The sequence below is a fragment of the Lontra canadensis genome, unplaced genomic scaffold (assembly GCF_010015895.1).
Source record: "Lontra canadensis isolate GAN:19392208 unplaced genomic scaffold, GSC_riverotter_1.0 scaffold31, whole genome shotgun sequence".
Lineage (NCBI taxonomy): Eukaryota > Metazoa > Chordata > Mammalia > Carnivora > Mustelidae > Lontra > Lontra canadensis.
The window spans coordinates 3,754,402-3,779,377 of record NW_022631025.1 but is presented as its reverse complement, the minus strand read 5'-3'; the positions used below and the strand labels follow the sequence as shown (position 1 = coordinate 3,779,377).

The 24,976-nt window shown below is 41.4% G+C and overlaps 2 protein-coding genes and 1 long non-coding RNA gene across 3 annotated transcripts in view; 1 reads left to right on the top strand and 2 right to left on the bottom strand.

Annotated features, from left to right (window-relative positions):
* The window catches only part of CENPP (centromere protein P), a 225,779-nt gene that overhangs the window by 110,821 nt on the left and 89,982 nt on the right, over positions 1-24,976 (top strand). The gene's annotated exons all lie outside the window — the stretch shown is intronic.
* LOC116872946 overlaps positions 1-24,976 on the bottom strand; it is a 175,334-nt gene that overhangs the window by 61,938 nt on the left and 88,420 nt on the right. Inside the window, exon 2 of the long non-coding RNA XR_004383712.1 lies at positions 19,434-19,438. This is a non-coding gene — a long non-coding RNA (uncharacterized LOC116872946). The remainder of the gene's footprint in view (positions 1-19,433; positions 19,439-24,976) is intronic.
* ASPN (asporin) lies at positions 897-24,972 on the bottom strand. Its single transcript, XM_032866465.1, has 8 exons — positions 24,947-24,972; positions 17,336-17,614; positions 14,896-15,008; positions 10,407-10,620; positions 8,775-8,885; positions 4,888-4,981; positions 4,337-4,475; positions 897-2,143 (listed from the first exon to the last, which is right to left on the bottom strand). The coding sequence occupies exons 2-8, from the start codon at positions 17,583-17,585 to the stop codon at positions 1,946-1,948; spliced, it is 1,119 nt and encodes a 372-aa protein (XP_032722356.1). The 5' UTR covers positions 17,586-17,614; positions 24,947-24,972; the 3' UTR covers positions 897-1,945.

Below are 24,976 nucleotides of genomic sequence, written 5' to 3'. Positions count from 1 at the left end.
GACGGTAAAAGGAACAGGATTTCTGGTCTTGTTCTTGCAACTCAAAGCTTGGCATCCCTGGGCTCATTCTGTCATATCACTACTTGTGGTTAACTTTTATTCTTTATTTTATTTTATCTGTTTTGTTTTTTAAATTAGGCTCCACGCCCAGCATGGGGCTGAATGCGGGGCTTGAATTTATACTCCTGAGAGCAGGAGTTGGGATCCTCAACCGAGTCACTCAGGCAATCCGCCTTCTAGTATATTAATCATACTTTGATCTTGTCGCTATAGTTTTACAAAACAAAAGTAATTTTTTTGCTCCAAGTTTCCAAACTTGGGTCAGAATTAGAAATTATGTAAATGTCCTGTAGAGCATTGTTCTCACCAACTCCATGAGACTCCGCCCTCACCACTTGCACCCCCCACATTGGCAATGTCTGCAGACATTGCTGGGTGACGCACTGTGGGAGTTGGGGTGCAGGTGTTCCTGGCGTTTTGTGGGCAGACACCTTCTGCAAAAGAAAGGACAGTCTATCCCCCACCCCAACCTCAAAACAATCCACCCCGGGGTGCCAGCAGTGCCAGAGTTGGGGGCCCTCTCTAGGAAGAACAAGACCTATTCCTATTTGCCCATTGCTGACCTGGATGTCCAAACCCTTCACTCCACCTTACATCATATATGGAATATTTTTCTACTACCCTCAAAATGATTTAAAATTTAGTTTTTGTGGTAGTTTAAGATAAAGGTGATTATGTTTCATAGCACAAGCATGATTTGGAATATTTCAGTAATTTTCCTATGAGAAAGAATTAATACTGTGCTAAAAGTGTTATAAATAAGTTTCTGAGAAATGTTTATGTTCCTGGATGGGAGAATAAAAATTAAACCAAAGCACAAATATTTTACTTCAAGCCAATATTTTAAATTTTTTTTTTATTTTCTAGCTTTGCCTATGTTGAATGTAAATAAAAAATACATAGGGTATGCTTAGCTTTTGCACAGACCTTTAGTTTCTTTGTGTTTTGTTTAGGACTCTGCCTGTTCAGTTATACCAGCTGTGTTTTCAGAGTTGTTTAGTTTGTCATATTTGAGTAAACAGTTTGTGTAGAATGGACAGAGTCCGGCTCTTCCAGCCAAGGTCTTACAAGGGACATCTTGAAAGTACTCCTTAGCTTTGAGGTGACATTGTCCTATGACCTAACAATTGATGTACTGCTGAAAGTTATAATAACTGAGATAATAAAGAATGTGAATTACAGATTTTATATAAACACTCACTATGTATTTTTATAGAGGTTTTATAATCAGGTAATAATTAAATTAAAAGGCATATGCTATAGTCTGAAACCAGATGCTATGAATAGCATCGGTCAAGTTGCTAATAAACACAGAAGACCTTATTATCAGGAGTTAAACATAAAGACAGTAAAGCTCTAAGATATGAGAATTTGAATAAGATTATATGAAATCATACTTCAACATTAACAGAAACATTACAGTACTATCCGAGTTATTAAAGATTAAGAATAGTATAATGTGCTCTTCATGTAACCATTCTTGTCAATTTTGGTTTGCTAACAGCAAATGAAAGAACACAAATTTTGCTAAGTCAAGCATTCCAATTACAGTACAGTTCTTTTTAAAATCCACTTGATAACAAAGTGTTAAATACTGAATGTGTTTTTTTTTTTGTTACTAAGAAAAGAATGTTCAAGCATAAGATTTGTGCAGAATCCATTTGTATACAAAAGGAAACTGCAGTAGGTGCGTGTTTCTCTTAATCCTGATGTAGCAATAGTTTTGCAAAATTCTGTTGAAATTTTTTGTCATACAGTAAGTCAGTAGACTTACCATTTAGGAATAGCTTTTGCTTGTTCGCATAATACCACCATTTTTAATAGAGTTCAAGTATTCCAAATGTAACAATTTTTAAATTTTATATTAAATGGATAATACTAATAACTACTTTCTGAAGTTCCCGAGCTGAACACTCATTCTGCTCACAACACAACGGAAAGCTGCAGGCTGCATTTCCCAGTACCTCACCGGGTTGTTGGATAAACTTATCGCGCTGTATAAAGATTTCTTCATCTTCGGTACTGTTGGGCAGAAGTCATTCACTCCCACTTTTGTGATTGAATTAGAGTGGAGGAAGATTATCTACGGCAGTAGGAGAAAGTACACAATCAGTGTAAAATGAAGATGTTCTTTTTGTAGTCCACATTTTTTCATGGGCTCATTTGCCCATTTATTTCACATTTATTTGAATGTATTTCATTTAAAATATATATACTTGTTTATGCCTGTTAAATATTGATTACATCCCCTCGGATTCTTGTGTGATACACAAAAGTGTTCTGTGTGTGCATTGCAGCTCCTGCCACGGCCCTGAGCACACTGCCCAGTCAGCACACGCCTCCCTCCTCCTCTTCTCTTACCTATGTAGCGGTGTGTGTGCATGTGCTTACTACATTGCATGTTGATAATACTGTGTTTTAAAAGTACTAGAAATGAGCAGAAGAATGAAATTGAATGCTCCCAAGATTAGGCTTGTGAATATGAATTGTTAGCTAGCATTTTTTGTGATCAAGGTGAGGAAGAGTAGAGCTGCTTTCTTTTAAGCTGCTTTATAGAAAAATACGTCTGTTAATAGCTTGAATACATATGTGTAATACAGGATCAACAGTCAAATCTTTATTTGCATCAATGGACAAAATACGGTTTTATAAACTGTAAATGTCTTTTGCATTATTATTCAGAAAGAATGAATTGTGTAGGGACTTCCCTCCTTTCGCTTTAATTCTTCTTTGGTCTTTTTGACAATTGAGACTTCTGAGAAGTAAGAGCAGTCTACTGACAGCATTTTGGCAGATGAAAGAGTAGAAGCCTTTTGCAGATGAGGCTAAGGTATCAGTTCTGGCTGTCATTACCTCTAGATTGTGCCTTTAAATTTTGGTGAGATTGATCTGAGCCAGTCATGAGAAATCTGGGCATTGCTAAAACCTTTAAGTCTGGTGTTGGGGCCCCCTGTGCCATCTGTAAGGGTTGGGGATTTTGTTACAGGTGCTTTGTATGGTTCATGCATGTTTCCCAGCAGTTCGTGGTCAGTGCAAGTTGTAGTTTTCCACAGCATTGACCTCACTGGAAAGCAGTGCTGGATGTCGGCGTACTCGCTTTGTGAACATTTGATGAATTGTACCCTTATGATTCGTGTTCTCCTTTATAATTCTGTTTTTTTGTGTGTGTTTTGATTCTATTCATTTAAAAAAAAAAAAAAAAGGAATGCTAGTAGAAGTATGGGTAGATTTAAATTAAAAGCAGCCAGAAGTTGGGATCAGAGTAAATTCTTTACTTGTTAAAGAACGCAAATTGGGAATGGCTTGAGAAGGGAAAGACTCAGGTTATGCTCAGTGGTTAGACATTTAAATGCAGTACGTGGAAAAAAAGTAAAACTCACAGCCATCTGCATATACCACATCCATTTTGATGGCTTTGTCTCAAGTCTGTGTAGTGGATAAAACTTTTTTTTTTTTTTTTTTTTTTTTACAAAACTTACTTAAAGATAAATCAGGAAGAAACAAGGCCCAGTTTTATTCTTAATGTGTTTTTGCTTCTTGGAAGATAAGAATGTTGTAAGTCAAGAAAAACACATGAGAAAAGTGGACCAAGGTGAATTGGGATTAAGTAGGAATTCTTAACGTGAGGAACACAGATGAAAATAGGGGAGATTTGTGAAACTACTAAATCTGTGCACGAAGTATGGTGTTCATTTTTTGTTCTTGGGAGGATCTAAGACTTTATCAGATGCTCCAAGGATTCTGGGGCCCTTCAGACCTGGTCAAGGTTCAAACAAAAGCAATGAAGAAGAAAGGGGAACTCATGTTGCCCCAAATACTGACTTCTGATTATGTATTCTGACATCAGTTTTTTAAAATCATACCCACTTCTTATCTAGCACTGCACTGATAATGAAAATACCTGGGACCTTGTCCTCATGCTCTCTGTGAAACATTTCCAGAATGAAAGGATGTACGATCCTCCTCGGATTCCTCCTGACCAGTCCTGCCTTTACATAGCTCCTGCCACCCCCGAAACTTGAAATTAGCCTGGTCAGTAACTCTGCTACCTGCTTCAGCAATAGGAGAAACTGGAGGATGGAAAGGAATGCCTGAGCACCTCAGCTAATGTCTGCTTAGAAGCCATATCTCAATGCCTCCGGCAACCTGCAGAGTCGTTACAAATCAGTTACCCTTGCTGCTTGCTTCCATGGTCTTTGCTTCAGATACTCACACATCTCACAAAAACAAAGGAAAGTACTAGTATGTACAAAACACAAGTGGAAGAATGATTTACCTGGAGGTATTTCAACTCCTGTAATCCTGGAGGGATTTTTTTTAGTTTATTGTTTTCCAAGTGTATTTCTCTTACTCGTGGTATGTTAGCAAGACTTCCATTTTCAATGTCTGTGATTCTGTTGTTTCCTAGGCCCAGCCTAAAAATGGCATAAAATGGATCAGTTCTTAGGCAGACGTTGTGATGGTTAGCTGAAAACCCCACAGCTGAGTGGGAAACAGAAGCCCAAGCCATTTATGTCTCTCTTCAGAGAAAGGTTCTTCCTGGTTGCACATCATAACCCATTTCAGGGTGTGGCGGCTGTCTCCTCCCTGTCAACAAATCTCTGTAGCTAACCTACATCAACCAAAGGGCATCTGAAAAGTTCTTTTCCTCATTTCACTTGGTGTCCCTCTACCACCCCCAAGACAGAGTAAGATATAGATGTCCCTGTTCGTTTTATCTTCACGACAGTGACAATCTTGATTAGGTCCCTCTGTCTCTCCAAGGGTTTCATTAGTATTTCCATCATATCCCTACCACTTCTGAGTTGGGGTTTGGAGGGTTATTACCTTTGCAGGTCTTTGTATCGTTTAAAATCCTCGAGTTCCACAGTTGAAATTTTATTATAGTCTAAATGAAGCTCCAGTAAAGTTGATGGCAGATCTAGGGGTAAAAAAAGAAATAGGCATGTTAGATGGAGTAAAGCCAAGCCCCACTGATTTTTCATGTACTTGTTAACTTTCACTCTATAGACTTAAGCAGTTAAGTTTCACTCTATAGACTTAAGCAGTCCTTTAGGGATCTGCTTTTTTTTTCAACTTCTGATTATGAAAAATTTCACACAGAAATAGAAGCTAGTGTCATGAGCCACCACACTGCAGGGTCCAGTTTCCCATGTGTCTTTCATCCACCACATTAGTTGTCTGTGACTGGCTTGTTCATTGATTTGATTTTCTTCATTCACTTGTTTTTGCTGGATTATTAAAAATCGAATTCCATATATAATGTCACTTCACCGGTAAAGGCCTCACCAGATGTCCTTAGCTCATCAGGTCGTCTTTGTTTCTGCATAACTATCTTGTCCAGTGTCACAGCTAACGGAAGTCACAGGAATTCTTCATGATCACAGGATATTCCTTTCCCCAGTGATCTCCCATACGTTTTACAGTTGATTTGCTCAGGTAGGAGTCCAAATAGAAGTTTACAGAATGCATTGTGTTCTCCCATCTCTTAAAATTTCTTTTACTATTAAATACATCTTCCTTTTTTTTCCTTGTCTTGCACTGATTTCTTTCAGATATTGATTTAAAATAACTCACTTGTGGATTGGACCAAGGCTTCCACATATTGTTTGTCTTAGTCATTTCTTAAAAGCTAGTGCTTAGATGTAGAGACTGGATTAAACTCAGTAGATCATTTTACCTTATGGTCTTAGCATTCGTTGATGAGTGCTATAGGATTTTATTAATTCATTAAGAATGTGAAAATGGTGATTTTCTGATTTTGTCATGCTTAGTACATTTATCAGTAGGATTGATATCTAAGGAATTTTCCTTTATCAATTATTTAGTCACTGTGTAATACAATTTTTACAGAAAAGGCAGCATAAATGCTTGCTTCTTTTAATTAAGAGGTAACCAGTGAAATTTTTTTAGTATTTTTATGAACACATGGGTTTTTACTCTGTTTGATATATTGGATCTATTGAAGTATTTATTCTCTTCAATTAGTAGTAGTTTCTGCATAAAGAGAAGCATCTATAGTGTAACCTGGCACATGCCAGGTACCCTATGAACAGGGGCATCTTCTCTTCTCACCCCTGCGTGTTCTGACCCCAGCCCTCCCTACCCTCCCTAGATTAACCTGAGAATTAAATCACACCTCATTTTATTAGGGGTGTGTGTGTGTGTGTGTGTGTGTGTGTGTGTGTATAAAATGTATTGTTTGTCAACCATAGGTTCTAGCTAGCTGGGAAAAGTGTTCTTTTTTGCAACTCTTACTGAAAACATTTCCTTCCTTTATTAGTGGTTAAGTCTGTTGAAGATATTTGAAGCATCCTTATAAATATCAGTACTTTTACTGGCTGGATTTATGTTGATTCCAGAGTCTACTTTGGATTTTAGAAGAAAAAAAAAACAAACTAGAGAACAGGAAAACAATTCTAAACTCAGAGGGTTCTAATTTTTTGAATTCTGACTAGTTGAGTTGAATTATACTGATGAAATGGCTCTATCCTCCAATATGGAAAAGAACAGAGGGGAGGTTCTCTCTTCAGAGACCTGACACACCAGTTGAGCAAATCCATCACACATACAAAAATCACTAAGAAAGTATCATAGATGTTCTAGCCTGTAGTAGAATATGTTGAGCAGTCAGGGAAACTTTTTAGAAGAGGGTTTATAGAGCTTGAGGGGATCGTCCCCTTTGCTAGGGCGTGGAGAAAGTGGATGACCCAAGAGAAAAGTAGAAGCCCTGCGGGGTGATGAGCACGGCCAGAGTCTGGGTGGGAGCTCAGCGACGGTCAACAAACACATGCCTGCTTTTGCACAGATCCTTCTGTTCCTGCTCTTGCGTTCAAACAGGTGTCTTCTCCCCTCCACTGCCATGCTGCTCTGTAGCAGAGTTTTCCAAATGACCTGGAAGGAAGGCACGTTTCACCTCTCCTCATGTTAACTTATCAGGTCTGGTCAGGACCCTTTGGACCTCTGCCTAATTTCATCTTGCTGCATGGGGTAGTGATGATTGGATTTCAGCCATCAGCCTTCTCGTTTTAGCAAATAAATGAGAAAAAAAAAATTTCACTGGCGTTTGAATGTCATGGGGATCTTGAAAGAGCAGTTACATAAATTGAGAGATTTAATTCCAATATAAATTTCTGAAGTTAATGGTGCTTGAGTGGCTCAGTCAGTTAAGGGTCTGCCTTCAGTTCAGGTCATGTTCCCAGGGTTCTGGGATCTAGGCTCCCTGCTCAGTGCGGAGCCTGCTTGTCTTTCTGCCTCTGCCCCTCATCCTTGCTTATGCATTCTCTCTTGCTCTCTCTGAAAAATAAATAAAATCCTTAAATAAATAAATTAATTAACAATAAGTTAATTTCTAAAGATGTAATATGTTCCTTAAGCCTTTGGAAAAATCTGGAAAACATCATGAGAAGTTAAGCCTTCATTTTTCAGATACACTGAAACTTGAAGAGAATTGCTCTTGGGATGTGTTGCAGTGTAGGAGAGTCTGCTGGTGGGCATAGCCCTGGCGCAGTGAGCCCCAGCCTTTCTCCTCCCTGACCATTCTCTCCTGCCCTCTGCCTGCCCTTCATTGTCATCTGCTCTCAGCATGTCAGAGGCATTTTATGTATGGAACTTGTTAGGTGGCATGTATTTTTGTTGGTGGTGTATGAAAGATGAGAAGTAAATCATTTTAGGTTTCTTATTGAAAAACAGCTACCTTATTGAAAGCTGAATAAGGTGGCTTTTTAATTGTGTTGTTCTGAATTAAACTGATTTTTCCTGTATAAAAAAATTGTCTTTCCAACTTTTACTTTGTATGATTTTTCTCCTAAGTGAAAGATCACCACTCGATTTCTAAGACAAACTTTGCTGTGTCCTTTAACTGAGAGTTGATATTTGTTTTGTTAATCTTCTGGATCAGGTGAATAGTAGAAAAAGGTTTCCATAAAGTCTTTGCTTTTCCTGTGGACCCCGAAGGACAGAGCTGTTCGAAAGGAAACTACATGATTAATCACAGGGGTTATTTCTGACTCAGGTCATCCTCATAGCAGAGAGAGAGCATCCCTGTCAGAGATGAGAAACGGCCTCTGAGCATGGTTCCCAAAAAAGGAGAGTCGATGGAGCTCACTGCCGTACTGGGAGCTTGGGGCAGAACGCTAGAAGACTGTCCAGGAGCAAACTTAAGGAGCACTTTCCTTCGGGGCACCAGCCTCAGGTCCCATCATAAAGAACAAGTGTCCATGATGCCAGGAGATGGCATTCACCAGCTGCCTGACACCATCCGCAGACCTTTCTGTGCACTGGCCCTTGAATCTGCACAGCACCCGAGTGAAGAAATGGGTACAGGGTGCACGTCCATCCCTGCCAGAGCCTTCTGGCCCCGTGCACCTTCCCCAGCCCTCTCTAGAGAATATCCACCTCTAGCAGGTGATCCACAGAGTGACAGGTATAGAATAGTAAATGTTAAGAAGAATGAATAGAAAGTTCATTATTTCTTAATGTTTGTTCTCACTGGGGAAACAAAAAGATTCTGGTTTCATCCTGGGAAAAAGAAAAAGCACTATATATGGCTCTTATGTGTGTGAGGAGACAACAAAGTTCACACTACCCTGACCAGACATACTGATAAAAAGTGTTCTGACAACCTTGGGTTTTGACAATGTATACAGTTTACAACAGTGGTTTTTTAAAGGTGACAATTTTTTAGAAGCGTTTTATCTTAAATAAATACAAACCTTTAGGAACTGAGGTCAGTTTTGCTTCTGCAATTCTGATATGGAACACTGTCACTCCTTCAAATGCCCCTGGTTCAATCCCATTATTATCGAGAGGGTTTGCACTCATTTCTGCGGAGGCAAATGATATAATTTAGCATGTATCTATTGTGCATGAAGAAGACTCGGTGCGGGCACTGACATCCCAAGAACATTCTGAGAAGTTCAAGCTTTATCCTGCACTCTTTTTCACTCGCCGTGTTTATTTCTGTGTCTATCTGTGTCCCTTTCTGTTGCTCTTAGAAAAAGACTGCTTCATATTATGTAGGCCGAAGTAACATTATGCTTATATTATGGTAGATTAATACTAGAATAGATTTATTATAGAAAATATAGGTAATAGGGGCGTCTGGGTGGCTCAGTGGGTTAAAGCCTCTGCCTTTGGCTCGGGTCATGATCCCAGGGTCCTGGGATCGAGCTCCATATTGGGCTCTCTGTTCAGCAGGGAGCCTGCTTCCGCCTCTCTCTCTGCCTGCCTCTCTACCTACCTGTGATCTCTGTCAAATAAATAAATAAAATCTTAAAAAAAAAAAAAAGAAAATATAAGTAATAGATTTTTGCTTTGAATTTCTAAATCAATGACTTGTTATCACTTTGTTCTGACCATGAGCATATTTTGTTATATTAATACTACATCTAAAAAAAGATACTCTTTCATAAAATTCAAAACACTTGTGTTTTCCAGTATACATTTATTTGTCACCTAAGCTTTTAAAAATATAAAAGTCAATTAGAAATTGTTATTTGGTTAACAGAAATATAATCTTAGGGAGATGCCAGTAAGTGAGGCTGTTTGGTAAGTGCCAGGCATTTGGCTGACCTAAGTAAGTGAGGAAGTGAATGAGAATATTGATCACAGATTCTGAATGAATATTAGAGAGGGAGATGGCAGAAGTAAAATATGATGGAGTTTATAAAGTACAACAGAAATTTCCTTAGCTCAGCAATCTTAAAGCAGATAATATAAATTAGATGTACATTTCAAATAATCTCTGAATTAATTTTGTACATTGTATTTGAATGGTTTATACAGCACATTAAAAATACTACCTTTTTTGGTGTAAGCGTACCCTTATCGTTTTTTTTTTTAATACTACCTTTATATTAAATATGAGTAACAGATTTTACTGATTAGGTGCAGTCAGAAAATTGAAACCACTGTAGGTGTTTCCAAGGGGATTCTTTTTTTTTTTTTTTTTTGACAGACAGATCACAAGTAGGCAGAGAGGCAGGCAGAGAGAGAGAGAGAGGAGGAAGCAGGCTCTCCGCTGAGCAGAGAGCCTGATGCGGGGCTCGATCCCAGGACCCTGGGATCATGACCTGAGCCGAAGGCAGAGGCTTTAACCCACTGAGCCACCCAGGCACCCTTCAAAGGGGATTCTTGAGAGTATGTGTTAGAAACGGTGTATTTCTTTAAGGGCTATAAATTTTGTTTGATACTTTGATTTATAAATGGCTTAGATAGAGATTGTTAGATTAAAAAAGTTAATTTTGGAAATAACCAGTCTTAATCATTCTTGCTGATGATGAAGACCTCTATCTTTGCATATTGCATATAATTCCAAAACGTTTCATCCATTTGCATAAACTTACCTAGAACATGTAAAGTATTCATTCCTTTGAATGTCTCCTTTTGTATTTTTTTAACTTTGTTATCATGAATTCTGAGTTCTGCTAGTGTCTTGGGAAGGTTAAATGGTATTTCAGTTAGTTGATTGTGCGACAGATAGAGCCTTCTCAACTTCTTTGTGGTTAGAAAAGCTTTTGGGTGAATCTTTGTTAGCTTGTTGTTGTTCAGAATCAAAGCCTAGATTAAAGCATAAAGAGATACACAATATTATGAGTCGGATTTGATTTACCAATATTCTGTAGTGATGAGTTACTTAAGGAAAACAATGGAAATTATGACATTCACATACTTTATTAACTGTAAATAATTCCCCAGTACAGTCTAAGCTAAAACAAATATTTACTACTGAGTTGGAACAGAGTGGTTTTGAAACTTTGGTTTATCTCTTAGTAGGTGACATATTTGTGCAGTTAAGCCCTACCCCTGGCACCCCATTTCCTTTCATGGAAGTAACCAATGGTATTATATCTAAAAATCTCTTCAGGGAGCGCCTGGGTGGCTCAGTTGGCTTGGTTTTGGATCAGGTCATGATCTCAGGGTCATGGGTTCCAGGCCGGGTCAGGCTCTACACTCAGTAGGAAATCTGCTTAAGGATTCTCTCTCTCTCTCTGCCCATCCCCTCCCTTGCTCACTTTCTCTCTCAAATAAAATAAAGTGAAAATCTATTCAGTCACATGAAGTACATTTTTGTATGATTTTCTCTACTTTGAAAACCTTACTTCTTTCATTCATGTTTACTAATGTGAAGCATTTTTCTTGGACTGGAGACATGTAGGAGTAAACTGCTACCAAGTACCTTCCACATGCTGGCGTATCTCAGACACTGGGGAGACAGCAGAGCATCCTGAGAAATACCTCAGACCCTTGTCAGGGCCCTGTGGTCAAGGCCTCAGAGGAGCTCTAAGCCCAGACAGCAGCCCAGCTCTGCACTGTCAGGAGTCAAGCCTGTGAGGCGTGTGGAGAGCTCTCCGGTGTGCTGGGCAGTGGGAACTACTGCATGTTTCCCAAGGGTGGGGTGGCTGGGGCTTCATTTCTTGGGACCTTCTTTCAGAGAGCAGCTCTAGAGTCATTCCATTTATGAATGTTGTCACCAATCCCATTCTACACCAACCTTCTCGATGTTTCCAGATAGACTTAATATGGTCATTGTTCTTCCCCGGAAGAAACACAGACACTTTGGCTGCTACACTCCCTTGATTATTCTCTTTCCTGTAGGCCTTTTCTTTCTTTTCTTTTCTTTTCTTTTCTTTTCTTTTCTTTTCTTTCTTTTTTTATTAAAATAGGCTCTACACCCAGTGAGGAGTCCCCATCTTGGGAATTATACTCACAACTCGAGATCGAGACCTGAGCCGAGATCAGGAGTCAGACAGTCCACCAACTGAGCCAGCTGGGCACCCTGTAGGCCTTTTTCTTATCTTTCCATCAGGTGTACTGTCTCACCTGAAGGAGAACAAGACCTGGTAACATGTCCTTTTTCCTGTATGCCACCAGCTAAGTGTGTTCTCTTCTCCTTTGGGGAAGAGTGGGGTAACAGCTTGGTGAGCCCTCACTCAACCCTGTGATACAAACTTAGCAGAAATGATCTCTCTCCCTTTTGCACTGAGGAAATGGGCCTGGTGACAGAGTGACCTGCGTCCTGTCTGGCCTAGTTCCTCTGCCCTCTGCACTTTGTTCTGCCATGGTGAGCGCTTGCTATAGGCCTCCACGGTTGGGGGGTCCCAGAGGGAGCACGTGACTGGGAATTGTTTGCATCCTCCCGTTAGGACGGCAGTTGCCAGAGCTGCCTAAAAGGAAGAGTGAGGAGTATAGGATGGAGTGAGTTTGTATGGAGGGCCCCCTGCGGCTGACCCCCACTGACTGGGTGAGCAGAGCATCTGCCGTTCCAGAAGTGATGGTCACAGAGCCCCAGGCAGTGTGGTTATAGGTAAGGACAGAAGATGAGAAAAGGGTAGCCTTTCAGAGGTCAGACAAGAAGCTGTCCTGATGAGTGAGGCTGTGGCCAGCTGACCATGAATTGGGCGTGTGGGTAATGATCCCACTCATTCCCTAAAGATAGCTTGTCCTTTGTGTAAGAACCAGAAGGCCAAACAGCCAGCCAAAACAGAGAATTTATAAAATATTTTTTAAAAGTTTTGATTGTCTTTAAGGACAGGTACCATACAAGATGACATTATAATTAAATGTTTTCAAATAGACTGCATGCCCACAATTCAGATAGAAAGTGTGCAGTGAGAAGTGCTTTCCCACTGAGGCAGTCGGGAAGCACGAGGGCCATTGGCAGCACTGAGCCACTGGGTGCTGGCGTCTTACATGCATTCGTTCCTCTGAGTGAGTCTCACAGCATTGGTACAGCTCTGTTACAGGGGACGAAGTCAGGCTTGGCGAGGCAGGCCACTGGCCCAGCACTTTCTTCTAGTAGGGCCAAGGTTTGAGCCTAGGCCCACCTAACTCAAGAACTCATTACCCCTCTAACAAGTGCTACATAAAGCTGATTGGACAGAAACAGGCCTAACACAGCTCCTGACACCTTTCAGACTCCTTTCCCAGTGAATAATGGGACTACAAGTGGGCTACATCCCTGGATACTCCTAAAATGTGATAAAATTATATGACAAATTAGGAACTGTTTATGATGTTGGTATTGAATACGACATTAATCTTTCCTGTGGTTATAAAGCTGAAGAAGTTCCAGAAGCTTCTGGAATACAGAAGCTGTATTCCAACTTCTGAGAGTCAATAATGGCCTTGCCATTCTCCAGAAGTTTCTGTGGTCTGATGGTGGGATGGACTGGACAGATTCTTCATGGCATTATCCTAATATTTAAGTGATGCCTCATTATTAGATAAATATATGCTCTTCTAATCTCTCTTTTTTTAATATGGAAACTTTATTATGTATTGACCCTTACCAATCTAAGCTGTCCAGTCACGGCCTTGGGAGCCCACTCCTGGCAGCACAGGGCAGCGTGGCTTTGCCAAGAGGATAGGTAGAAAGCCTAAGGAAAGAGCATTCCTTGTGGTGCCTAGTACATGGCCAGCCTCAGTGTCTTGCTCATCCAGCAGACGTGAACTGCTTGCATGATGGGACCGAACAGTCCCTTTCCCTGCCTGCTGGGATGGGTCATTTAGTGTCCACGCACTGACCCGAGGGTGATGGGAAAGCAGAGCGTCCTGAAAGAGGACAGGAGGAGAACAGGCTTGCATGGGTGGCTGAAAGAGAATGACGTGGCCATGGTATCTCTACCTTCTCCTCTCAGTGCTGTAACTGCCCTGGACATGACAGGCCTTACGTTTCTGCCCTCCAGCCCAGCATGAGAATGTGCAAACATAGCCTTGAAGTGGAGTGTTGGCTGCCCTCCATACTGCCACCCTAACTCCACGCTGAAGGGAAGAGTGGACACCCCCGTGCTGGGACGTGTGGAATCAGGCTCTTCTAAAAACCAATTACAAAATAAATTGGATATTTTACTTGCTAAAATCTAGAGGCTCTAAGTGTTACATAGAAAACTAAGAGTCTTTTAAATCTTGGAAAATGAAAATATTAATAAATATTGTAAGGAAAAATTATTTTTCATTTTTAAAGTTCTAGGGGAGGAACTACTGGGTGGCTCAGTCGATGAAGCAGCTGCCTTCGGCTCAGGTCATGATCCTCAGATCGAGCCCCACATTGGGCTCTCTGCTCAGCTGGGAGTCTGCTTCTCCACTGCCTGCTGCTCCCCTGCTTGTGCTCTCTTGCTTTCTCTCTGTGTCAAATAAGTAAATAAGATCTTGGGGGAAAAAAAAGGTCTAGGGGAAAACGCCATACAAGTACATATTAAGTAGATATAATACATGACCGGCTTTCAGAGATTTGTGGTGTCTTCAGATAAGTCAACAGGTTTGGTTACAGATTTTCTTAAATTGTATGCTAATGAGTTCTTATTAATAATCATCATCACAGTATAGTGCTGTGATTACCTAAATATATCATACGCTCATTTTAGGACCTTTTTTACTTAAACTCTTAGCCCATTGCCTTTTACCTGGCTTTCATTTCAGTTAACATCACTTAAATTAATCAAATCTAATTTCTCATTACTAGAACACTACTCAGTATCAGAGATTTTTGTCATTCTTCACACACAGAAAAGTAAGACTTGCTGGGGCACCTGGGTAGCTCAGTGGGTTAAGCCTCTGCCTTTGGCTCAGGTCATGATCTCAGGGTCCTGGGATGGAGCCCCGCATCAGGCTCTCTGCTCAGCAGGGAGCCTGCTTCTCCCAACCCTCCATCCCCCCCAACCCAGCTGTGCCTGCTGCTCTGCCTCCTTGTGATCTCTCTCTCTCTGTCAAATAAATAAATAAAATCTTTAAGGAAAAAAAGAAAGAAAAGTAAGACTTGTTTACACAAAATACAAGTAATCCTTTTAGCAATGATAGAGATTTTCACTTAAATATGAATGAATATATTCTTACGTAAAGTGAAGTGAGTCCTTTAAAATCATTTTCTTTGATTTCCTTAATTTTATTGTTTTGAAGGTCAATCATTTGAGTATCAAATGGAATGTTGCTTGGAACGGAGGACAAACCTGAGAAATAAACGAACATGTTACACATACATGATAAGCTAAAGAAGAGTTTTTGGTTTTTTTTTTTTTAAAGAAGAGTTTTCTAATTTGATGGAAATGTACATCTTTTAAAATCCATGGTTACCACTGAGAAACAGCAAAAACATTGCTCTTTGGAAAGACCTGCAGACCTTTTCAAGTAACTTAGGTATTTTTGCAAGGTGCCTAGCTGGGTCTAGCTGTCACTGCTCATCTGCACAAGGTGACAGATGAGGAGGTAAATGAGGGTGTGCCAGTATGACTGCTGGGAGGTGACTGCAGCTGAGCTGCACCTGAAGCCGGCGCTGAGGAGCAGTGACATTCTCTGCCATTTCTCAGGCTCTTGTAGGGCTGAATTGGAACCTGTAGGTTCTGATCATTTTAAGAAGCCTCAACATGTAGAAAATTTAGAAATTTTCACATGTAGAAAATTTAGAAAATAAATTATATTATTTTCATGTACATTCTTTAAAATGTTACTACGTATTTCCTTTAATAATGAATTCCTCTACTCAGTTGTCTGTTAAATGTGAGTTACAGAAACACTCATCCATTGCTCCCTGTTGATGTCTGGGTGTGCAGTAACCTTTGCTAACACCCTCCCCTCCTCAGCACTGGGTCTCTTCCAGCCATTGCTTTGACTCCCCCCCCCCCCCCCCCCCCCCCCCCCCCCCCCGCCAGTCAGTTTGCACTCCTCCTCGCAGGTTTGATGGTAGCTGTCTGTCTGTTGTGTGAGGTTAAGGGACAGCTGCATGGCGCTCTCAGTGTATGTAGGTACTCAGCTCATGTTAAATTACTTAAAGACTTAATGGTATTTTCCCCTCTTAAATTAAAAAAAACAAAGAAGAGCGGAAATTACCAAGAGCTGTACGTGGTGCGTTTCTTCCTTACTTTTCTTGCTTTCCCTAGATGGCCGAACATACCACCATGCCTGTCGTCAGGCCGTACAGTAGTTATGCTTAACGAACATGGGCCTTCTTGTTTTTCTCCAACATTTGTTATTGAAATGTTCAAACGTACAGAAAAGTTGAAAATTTTACAGTGAAAACCCATAGTCGCTTTCTACCATCAATATTTTACTATATTTACAATTCATCCGTCAACTCATCTTTTTTTATGCATTTTACAGGGAGTTTCAGATGTTAGTATGCTTTGGGGGGGCATCCTTCCTCCTAGGGAGCAGAAGTATATTTAATAGCCCCACTGGAGAGCTCAGTATCAAAATACTGGGAATGTCAGCACTTCACCCTGTAGCTCTGAGTACTTTTCCCTCCATAGTTTACAGCGATGACTCACTCTTTTTAGAAGTTCGACCATAGATAGTAAAAGGGAAAGGGAGTCACTTGGCAGGTTAGCAAGGTATCCGTTTTGACAGGAGACGATTTTGGTCTTAGGAAATGAAGTGGAAGGTCTTGGAGGAAGTGGGCGGCTCTGCAGAAAGCACTAGGTGGCTTAGACTGGGACTGACCTTGCTCATCCCACCCGTGATGAAACTGGAAGCTCTGGAAAGAAATTAATTTTCTGAGGGAGGAAGAGTGACAGAGCTACAGACCCTTTTCATTGTCTTGGTCACGTAGAAGAGGTGATGTATGTACAGCATGACACGTGTGTGCCACACCTTGGCTTCCCACAGTGGGGCACATCTGAGCCTTCCCCTCTTCTGGAGATGGGCAGGTACAGTGAACTCTGGTGTGCATTTCTCATCTTACCCTCTCCCTGAGTGGGGTATGAGTGTACCCCTCTATTCAAGAACATCTTCATTAGAAATATTTGAAAAAAATACTCAGCAGAGAATTATGCATTTTAAGACTTTAGAAGGTGATTTAGTGCAGTCAGTTCTTTTCTAGACAGTTCTAAACCTAAATCATTCAAAACGAAGAGCATTGACTTTAAAATGTCTAGATTAGAGATTTCACAAACTCTATATAACCTGTTTATTGCTGTAGATGGGCAATTTCTCTTATCCTTATAGAATGTTACTAGAAGGCACACTGTCAGACTGCTGACATCCTGAAATGAACCATAGTGCTGTCCATTCTCTCTGAAGGAAATTAAAATGAACGATTTTCATTCAAATTTGAGAAGAGAAGGAAATGTTCTATATATGAAATTCCCATTGCTTTCCTTTGGTTGTCTGGGTTTTTAAGATAAGTTTCAATGTACTTTGGGTTTGTTACATTTTCAAAGAACTTAAATGAAAAATTGCTTTACAATTAGCTGATTTTTGAAATTTCAGTGAGGACTCTTACTATCCTTTCAATTTTATCAGAATGACATTTTCACCAAAATAAGCTGACATTTGTTCTTACCTAGATCGGAACAGTGTACAACTCTCGAGTAGCACTGGCATCCAAATGGACATGTTGGGAACAGATCGAAAGGGAAAAAGGGGTTAATTGGCTCTCTTGTTGGAAAAAGAGAGTTGTCATCATCAGGGTCACCACCCACTTCATCTTCCATGTCCTTCAGCATCATGTTCTTCAGCGTCACGTATGATGGGCGAGATAAGGGCTTAGCAGAGCATAAAGCCAAGAGCGCTAGGAGCACACACTCCTTCATGTCGTGTCGTGTAGAGGACCAACCTAGAACTAAGGAGACACTAAGATTGAGTTAAACAAAATCAGAGCTAGTAAGAACTCAACAACAATCAGAGCTATTCTGACCCATTGCTAGGGTTATTTATAAAAAAAAAAAAATTTTTTTTTTTAAAGATTTTATTTACCTATTTGACAGACAGAGATCACAAGTAGGCAGAGAGGCAGGCAGAGAGAGAGGAGGAAGCAGGCTCTCTGCAGAACAGAGAGCCTGATGCAGGGCTCGATCCCAGGACCCCAAGATCACGATCTGAGCCGAAGGCAGAGGCTTTAACCCACTGAGCCACCCAGGTGCCCCTAAAAAAATTTTTTTTGTAAAAAATTTTTGGAAAGCAGTTTGGCAATATGTATTGGAAGTTTTAAAAATATCTTTTTCATCCACTAATTCTTTTTGTAATCTAGTCCCAGGAAATGATTCTAATGTGCATAAAGATGTCCACGACAGAATTATAGATAATAGCAAAAAGTTAAAGATAACTAATGCTTTAAGTGAAATAGTAAAATAAAATAGGGTGTATGTATTCCATAAAATACTTTTAAACTTAAAAAATATTTACAGAGTTTACAAATATTGGGATCCCTATGTGGCTCATTTGGTTAAGCATCTGCCTTTGGCTCAAGTCATGATCACAGGGTTCTGGGATCAAGTCCTGCATGAGGCTCGCTGCTCTGTGGGGAGTCTGCTTTTCCCTCTTCCTCTGGCCCCCTGCTTGCACTCTCTCACTCTTTCTTTCTCTCTCTCAAATAAATAAATCTTTCAAAAATTAAAAAAAATTAAACATGTAAAACACTGTATTTTTGGAATTACAGAAAGCAAATATTAAAAATCTATATGTAAAATATCCTTACAAACACTCAAAAACTTGGCACAAATATAGCTAATTCATAATCCTGGGTAGTAGAACCATGAATGACATGTATTTTCTTTTTCTTTTTTTTTTTTTTTTTTAACTTTTATAATGGCCAGTCAGTACTACTGTTCTACTTAGGAAACTAATGATGCTTTTTTTTTTTTTTTTTTTTTTAGATTTTATTTATTTGACAGAGATACCGTGAGAGAGGGAACACAAGCAGGAGGAATGGAAGAGGAAGCAGGCTTCGTGCTGAGCAGGGAGCCAGATGCAGGGCTGGATCCCAGGACCCTGGGACCCTGACCTGAGTTGAAGGCAGATGCTTAATGACTGAGCCACCCAGGCGCCGCATAATGAGTGCTTTTAAAAACCAAAACAGGGGGTGCCTGGGTGGCTCAGTGGGTTAAAGACTCTGCTCTCTGCTCAGCGGGGAGCCTGCTTCCTCCTCTCTCTCTGTCTGCCTCTCTGCCTACCTGTGATCTCTCTCTGCCAAATTAATAAATAAAATCTTTAAAAAATAAAAATTAAAAAAATAAAAACTAAAACAGATTATCATACCAGACTCCCTCTTCCCCATATCCTTCCATTGCCTTAATACCTATGACCCTTTCAAAGTAAAACCCACATGTCCCCTTGGCCTCACATCTGGAGGTTGTAATAACCCCCCTCCCCACCACCAGCCTCACTTTCAGACTTGGTCACTTTTTCCGCAGTGTACTTGGATTTCCTCCTTTTAATCTGTTCCATTGTCTAATACCTGATCCAGAGCATCTGAGGACCAGACTTCTTATTCTTTTCATGTTCATCTTTCCGCTGAGTTCTGTTCGTTTGCTTTCTTTGAGGGGCGGAGTTGTTTTCAGTTGTATTTTTAAAGCCCACACAAAACTGGAACGAATGATCCAGAACCTTCTGAGCATAAATTTGTTGTCTGATGGCAGATTTTTCTGCAGGTGTGTCTTAACTTTCACTTGTGAAGCAAACTACATACAGTCTTTGTCATTTTCAAAAATTAAAAGCATTTTGAAATCATCTACAGCAGATTTATGCCAGTCTTCCCTTTGGGGTGTGCGGTTGGTGGCAAACAGATGCCCACTGGTAAGGCTGTGCTCTGGCCAGAGGGCACGCACACTCTCCCCAGATGTCCCTTAGCCAGATCCCCAGCAGTCCAGCTGGACTCCCTTGCTGGACCTGAGCATGACAGCGCCTTAGCCACACAGGCCATCCAGAGGCTGTCATAGTTGGTCCAGCCTCAGGAAGACCTTGCTCCCCAAATCCTTGAGCAGTGGTGCTAGCTCCTTACAGGTTCCCAGAACCCAGAATCAGCTTGAACCTCTCTCCATGGCATTGGTCTTTCTGGACTTGGCATCAGAAGTGAATTAAAGTACTCAATTATATATGTTATGCCTTTTAATCGCGAGGGGAAGGTGGGGGGGGGAATTCTATGATCAGTTATCCACCTGGTAATTAGCATTATTTAACTCTGAAATCCAAATGGCAATGCGAGCACTTTGTCAAGTGGGTGGCTGGACGTCCTCAGCTAGATACATGAGATTTCTCTGTGGTAACCCATGCTCAATTATGCCGAGATCAGGACATAGCTGAGAATGGCAAACACTTTTTTATTTTAATAATTGACTTCAGAACCAGCCTGGCCTCCTATCTCTTCCTCGCCTTATGGAAGCATCAATTCAGTTGATTCCAGACATGTCCCCCACGTTGACTGGGAGGAATGGGGGGCGCAGAGAGCTTCAGCGGCTTCCCCAAAGCCACATAACCAGAAGAGTTGACCCCAAGGTGGAGCTCACACTCCCAACCTGTTGTCTGCATTTTCTGCTGCTACCTATGTGGGAGCACGCTCTTGCATCCTGAACTCCAGTAGCTTCAGCCACACGCTCTGTCATCTTTTCTTCTCCAGCCAGTCCACACACTGCTGTTGGCAGCCGTCTACACAAGGAGGGGTGCATGCCCAGCCTGGGCTGGGAGGGCGGGAGGGGTCAGATTCCTATGGTGCAGAGACCCTGTGCTGGCCGCATGAGGCCCAGCAGTGTCTGTCGGCCGGCTCGGGGATGGGCAGGTTCCCTTTCTGTGTCTAGTCCCAGAGCCCAGGAACCCTGGCACGGGCACCTGTTAAGTTCAGCTGGGCTCTGTTTCCACTATCGCTTTGTCTCTGGCATGTTACTTCTTCCCAGCAGCCTGCCCAACAGGGATCCATTATGTTTCTTGACCTAAGGCATCTGTGTGATTCCTGGCTCCCTAGTACTTGGTTCCCAGCTTTGCATTGACCTTCCAGAACTCCCATTCCCTGGCTAATTCAGCCCTGAATGGTCCTTAGTCGCACCAAGGCTTGTCCCCGGTACCAGTTTATTCTTTACTGTTGCTCTGCAGCTCTGCCTTCTGTGGCCACAGCTGCCCCTAGCTCTGCCTTTGCTGGACGTTGCTGCAGTCTTCCAGTGGGCGTGTGTCAGAGCCCTGCTGTGTACCAGGCGCAGAGTTAGGATGCAGACTCTGTGACGCAGAGGCCCCTCTCTCCCCATCCTCTTCCCTCCCTCATTTCCCTCCTCAAAAAAATAAAACCACAGCTCCTGATCCGCTACTCTCAGCCAAGCAGGGGCTTGTTGTAAAAGCCAATGCTGGAATGTCAGGTGCATTCATGGAAAAACTGAACACATGCCTAAGTTAATAAACAGAGCTGAACTGCAAGGAGGCCGGGCTGACTGCGTGCACTGTGGCCAGCGCCTTGGAGGGATCTCCAGGTGTGTGGTCTCCAGACTCGCAGGGCAAAATTCTTCACCAGAGATCTGTTTATTCCTCACACTCTCCGTTTACTGTTGGAGACCAACAGATGTAAAGCTGTCTATAAAATATACATACACGAGAAAAGGTTGGAATAGAATACGCAAACCTAATCGAGAATAGGCTACTGAGTGAAGGACTATTTTCCTCTTTCTAGGGGCCTATTTTTTAAATTATTATGTTGGTTTTTAAATATTTTAGGTATCAGTCTGCTGACACAATTTGCTCTGGTCCTCTATATACTTCTGCCTTGTCTCACCACTTCTGTAGCATCAGACAGTCTGTACAATCAAAGGTTTCTCATCCACCCTTCCCTCAAGAGCCAGACTCAGTGCCCACCTGGGGAATCTTTGGGGGCTGTGGTTTCCTGAGGCCTGCCCCCAGTTGCCCTGGACCATGGGAGATGAGTTTAATCAGGAGTTATTACTGAATTGGTTGAGTTTCAGTATGTTCTTGTATATATACAAGCTATACAGGGCTTGTAGGTTCCCTGTCTAGACCAGAGAAATTTATGTAACAAGTACTATATCTGAAGTGATAGACATAAGAAAACCATAGAACCTTAACAAATCCACATAAAAAGAAGAACACGGTAGAGCTCCAAACACTTCTGGGCTTTCTCTGGCCTGGCAGTGGGGCTGGAAACTCGCCTTTGCTCCTTCTGCCCCAGGATGCAGGAGAGCCCTGGAGCCAGAAGGTGAGGATCAGGTGTGACTAGCCAAGACGGAACAGCGAGTGAGGGGGCCACAGGAGGCTGAGGGGGAGGGGCAAGCCAGGCATCAGAGCTGCAGACCAGCCCGCCTGCAGTGTCAAGAGACCCATCAGCCAGTGTGCCCCGCCCCCTGCCCTGGAGGAGGTGGGGGCTCTGGGGCTGGGGCAAGCCCGTGGTACCTGGGACACTTTCTGGTTGCTGGCTGATGGGGCAGCAACCCCTTGTTCATGCCTCCTTGGGCCCTTCCTCTGCAAATGAGGGAGGAGACCTGCGGAGTCAGGAAATGGCATGTAGGTGAAACTCTCTCCGGGTGCTGGAGCCTCCCCGGAACATACTGGGTCAATAGTGTGTCTATTCTCTGCTTGCATGACTCCAGCAAGTGCTCCTCGAGGGGCATCTGGTTCCCCTGTTGTCCATCTGTGCTGGATAGGAAATTCTTTATATGGAGACCCAAAGTGCCTTCTGGCATGTTCTTTCCGTGCTACTTCTGACTTCTGTTAGCTATAGAAGATTAATGTAATCTCTCTGCATTCTTATATATTCTGGCTCCTTAAAAACTGAAGTCAGGTGGGCCTTGATTCCATGAGTGATTCACCCTTTATACCCTTCATCTGAGGTGAGAAAGTACAAGTGATAGTAAGCCCCAACCGTGCCGTAACCTGGCTGACGAGTTTTTTATCAGTAGAAAATATTGGGGTGTCCAGGAGGGACCGCTATATAGCAGTGTTTTCCTGTTATTCAGAAAGAATTTAGAGTATTACTTCTCACTGAAAGTGATATGACTTTTAGTTTTCTTATTTTTAAATTTTTTAGTTTTAATATTTAGACTTAAGCTCTTATTTGATAAGTCTGGGTGGTAGAATGTGCTATTTTTGAAAACTTTAAAATAAAGTTTGTGTTTTGTTCTCAGGAAGACTCAGTATTTCCCCAGTTTAGACCAGTATTGCCAGAGTTTATTACTCATGGAAAGCTTTGGACTTTTTGGTTTCAAGTTTCCTTTAATCAGAATAATATCTGGAATATTATTTCAGTGCTACTGCTGTTATTAATAAACTGTGGCACGTTGGAGCCAGGAAGGGCCTCTGATACGTTGCTCCCACTGCTACTGCTGTCTTTGACAGCAGAGGGGCCAAGGCCAGCCTCCTCACTCCTGCATCGCCGCCCTCCCCACAGCCCCCACGAGGCCAGCCCCAATTCCACAGTGACTTCCAGACAGTAAGCAGACTCTCCTCAGAGAGGACGGGGCACGCGGTTTGGCCAGGTCCTCTGGACTGGAAATGGAGCTAAGAAGTGTCTCTCTGAATCTGCATAAACTCTTATTTTCCACTTAAATGTTCCACAAACTTAGAATGGAAAATTTGTCTAAGTGAAATGGTATTTCCTCTCAGACACTATTATTAGGAAAATAAGTCACTGTGCTTTTAAATCCCATGCTTAAAGGTCTGCCTGGTGACCCTTCCCCTTGGCTGACTTGTCCCTATCTGTTCCCAAGTGCTAGTAGTAGTTGTCAGTCGTAAATGTGACAGAAGGTGCTCGTGTACTCACAGAACATCTGAGCTGGATCCAGGCACAGTCGCGGCTCAGCTCTGTACTTGAGCAAGTAAGGAAAAGTTCAATGTCCAAACATGCACTTGGACACTTAGAGTGCCTTTTGGAAGGAAACTGATGCTTTTAAGACAGCACAGTCCTTAGAGAAATAATTCACTTTACCCTAGAATTATAAATCGCATCTGATAAAGAAGTTGTGGCTGCCTTTCCTCTTACACAAGTTTTTGTCCTTCATTCATTTTTCAGTACGTCTTAAAAAACAAAACACTTCTACCTCTTCATTCTCCACTGTCTGCTACAGTGCATTAAGACTTTTGCTTGTAAAGTTGATGTGTTTTGTCTCAAACCTCAGATCAGGTACCCAAATACTCTTTTGTAGTGGAGCAGCTGGTGGAAACAGAAGACTTCTTTCCACCACGCTGTGTTGCAAAATACCGAAAACAAATTAAAAACATCCAGATACTTTCCCATGTGTGTGGGCTTACGATTTCTTTGTATTTCCTTTTTTTTCTTTTTAAACAACACAGTGGTTCTTGGGGGATTGGAAAGGACAACACTGTATTCTTAGAGAGGGGTAGACCATCAGGTTTCACCCTTAGCATGTGGCCACGGCTTGTGGCTACCACATCTCTGAACACACTAGCAAGAAGGAATGCTGTGCTCTGTTTAGATTCTGAGGGAGTAGAATATCAACTACATTGTTTAATTTCTTTTCATCTAAGATTTAATTTAAAAATTTTCTTTGGGAGAAGATAAGGGAAATCTTTATTTTAAATTCTGACTGGAATTTTGTGAAAAGTTTCTGATCTTCCCTATTAGATATGGAGCTAGTTGAAGTATTGCTGATAACTGTTCTTTCTTGGAATTACATGCATCTCCATGTTAACTGTCCAGTGCTATCTTATTACATAAGAACATGGAAAGCATTTTTCAAAAACAGTGTTAATATCCAAATGTGTAAGTAAAACTGACATTTGAATAATTCATATTTTGAAAACACATTAGAAACCATCATAGTTTTCCATTTGGAAAGAAATACTTACTTTTTCACATAATGTTTTTGTGATATCCACCAATTTCATTATCATTAATTATTTTAAGGTCGTGTTATTTTCCTAAAAGAGCATACTCAAAAGATTTTTGTTTAAATGATTTCTAAAATCAATCATGTTAACATTTATGGTGAAGCATAATAACAGATTTTCATGTAACTGTAAAAGTTATATGAAAATAAATCCATTCCATATAAAACTTAAAGGCTAGAGTAATTTTATGTTATGTATTTAAGTCCTGATCTTTAAGGAATTCTGCAGATAAACTTGATCACGTATTTCACAAGCACTGATGTTAATAACATTAACGTCCCCTTAGTATCAACTATGAAATAATTGCTCCCTGAACATGAAGAGACTGAAAACATACCTCGTCAGAGGAGAGTCAGTCCTGAGGGTC

Coding starts and splice junctions, on each gene's coding strand:
- ASPN (XM_032866465.1), bottom strand. CDS start 17,585: ATGAAGGAGTGTGTGCTCCTAGCGCTCTTGGCTTTATGCTCTGCTAAG. Junction 8,886..10,406: donor GAATACTTTACATGTTCTAG/GTAAGTTTATGC, acceptor TTGCCTCCGCAG/AAATGAGTGCAAACCCTCTC. Junction 4,982..8,774: donor ACTGACCTCAGTTCCTAAAG/GTTTGTATTTAT, acceptor TTTTACCCCTAG/ATCTGCCATCAACTTTACTG.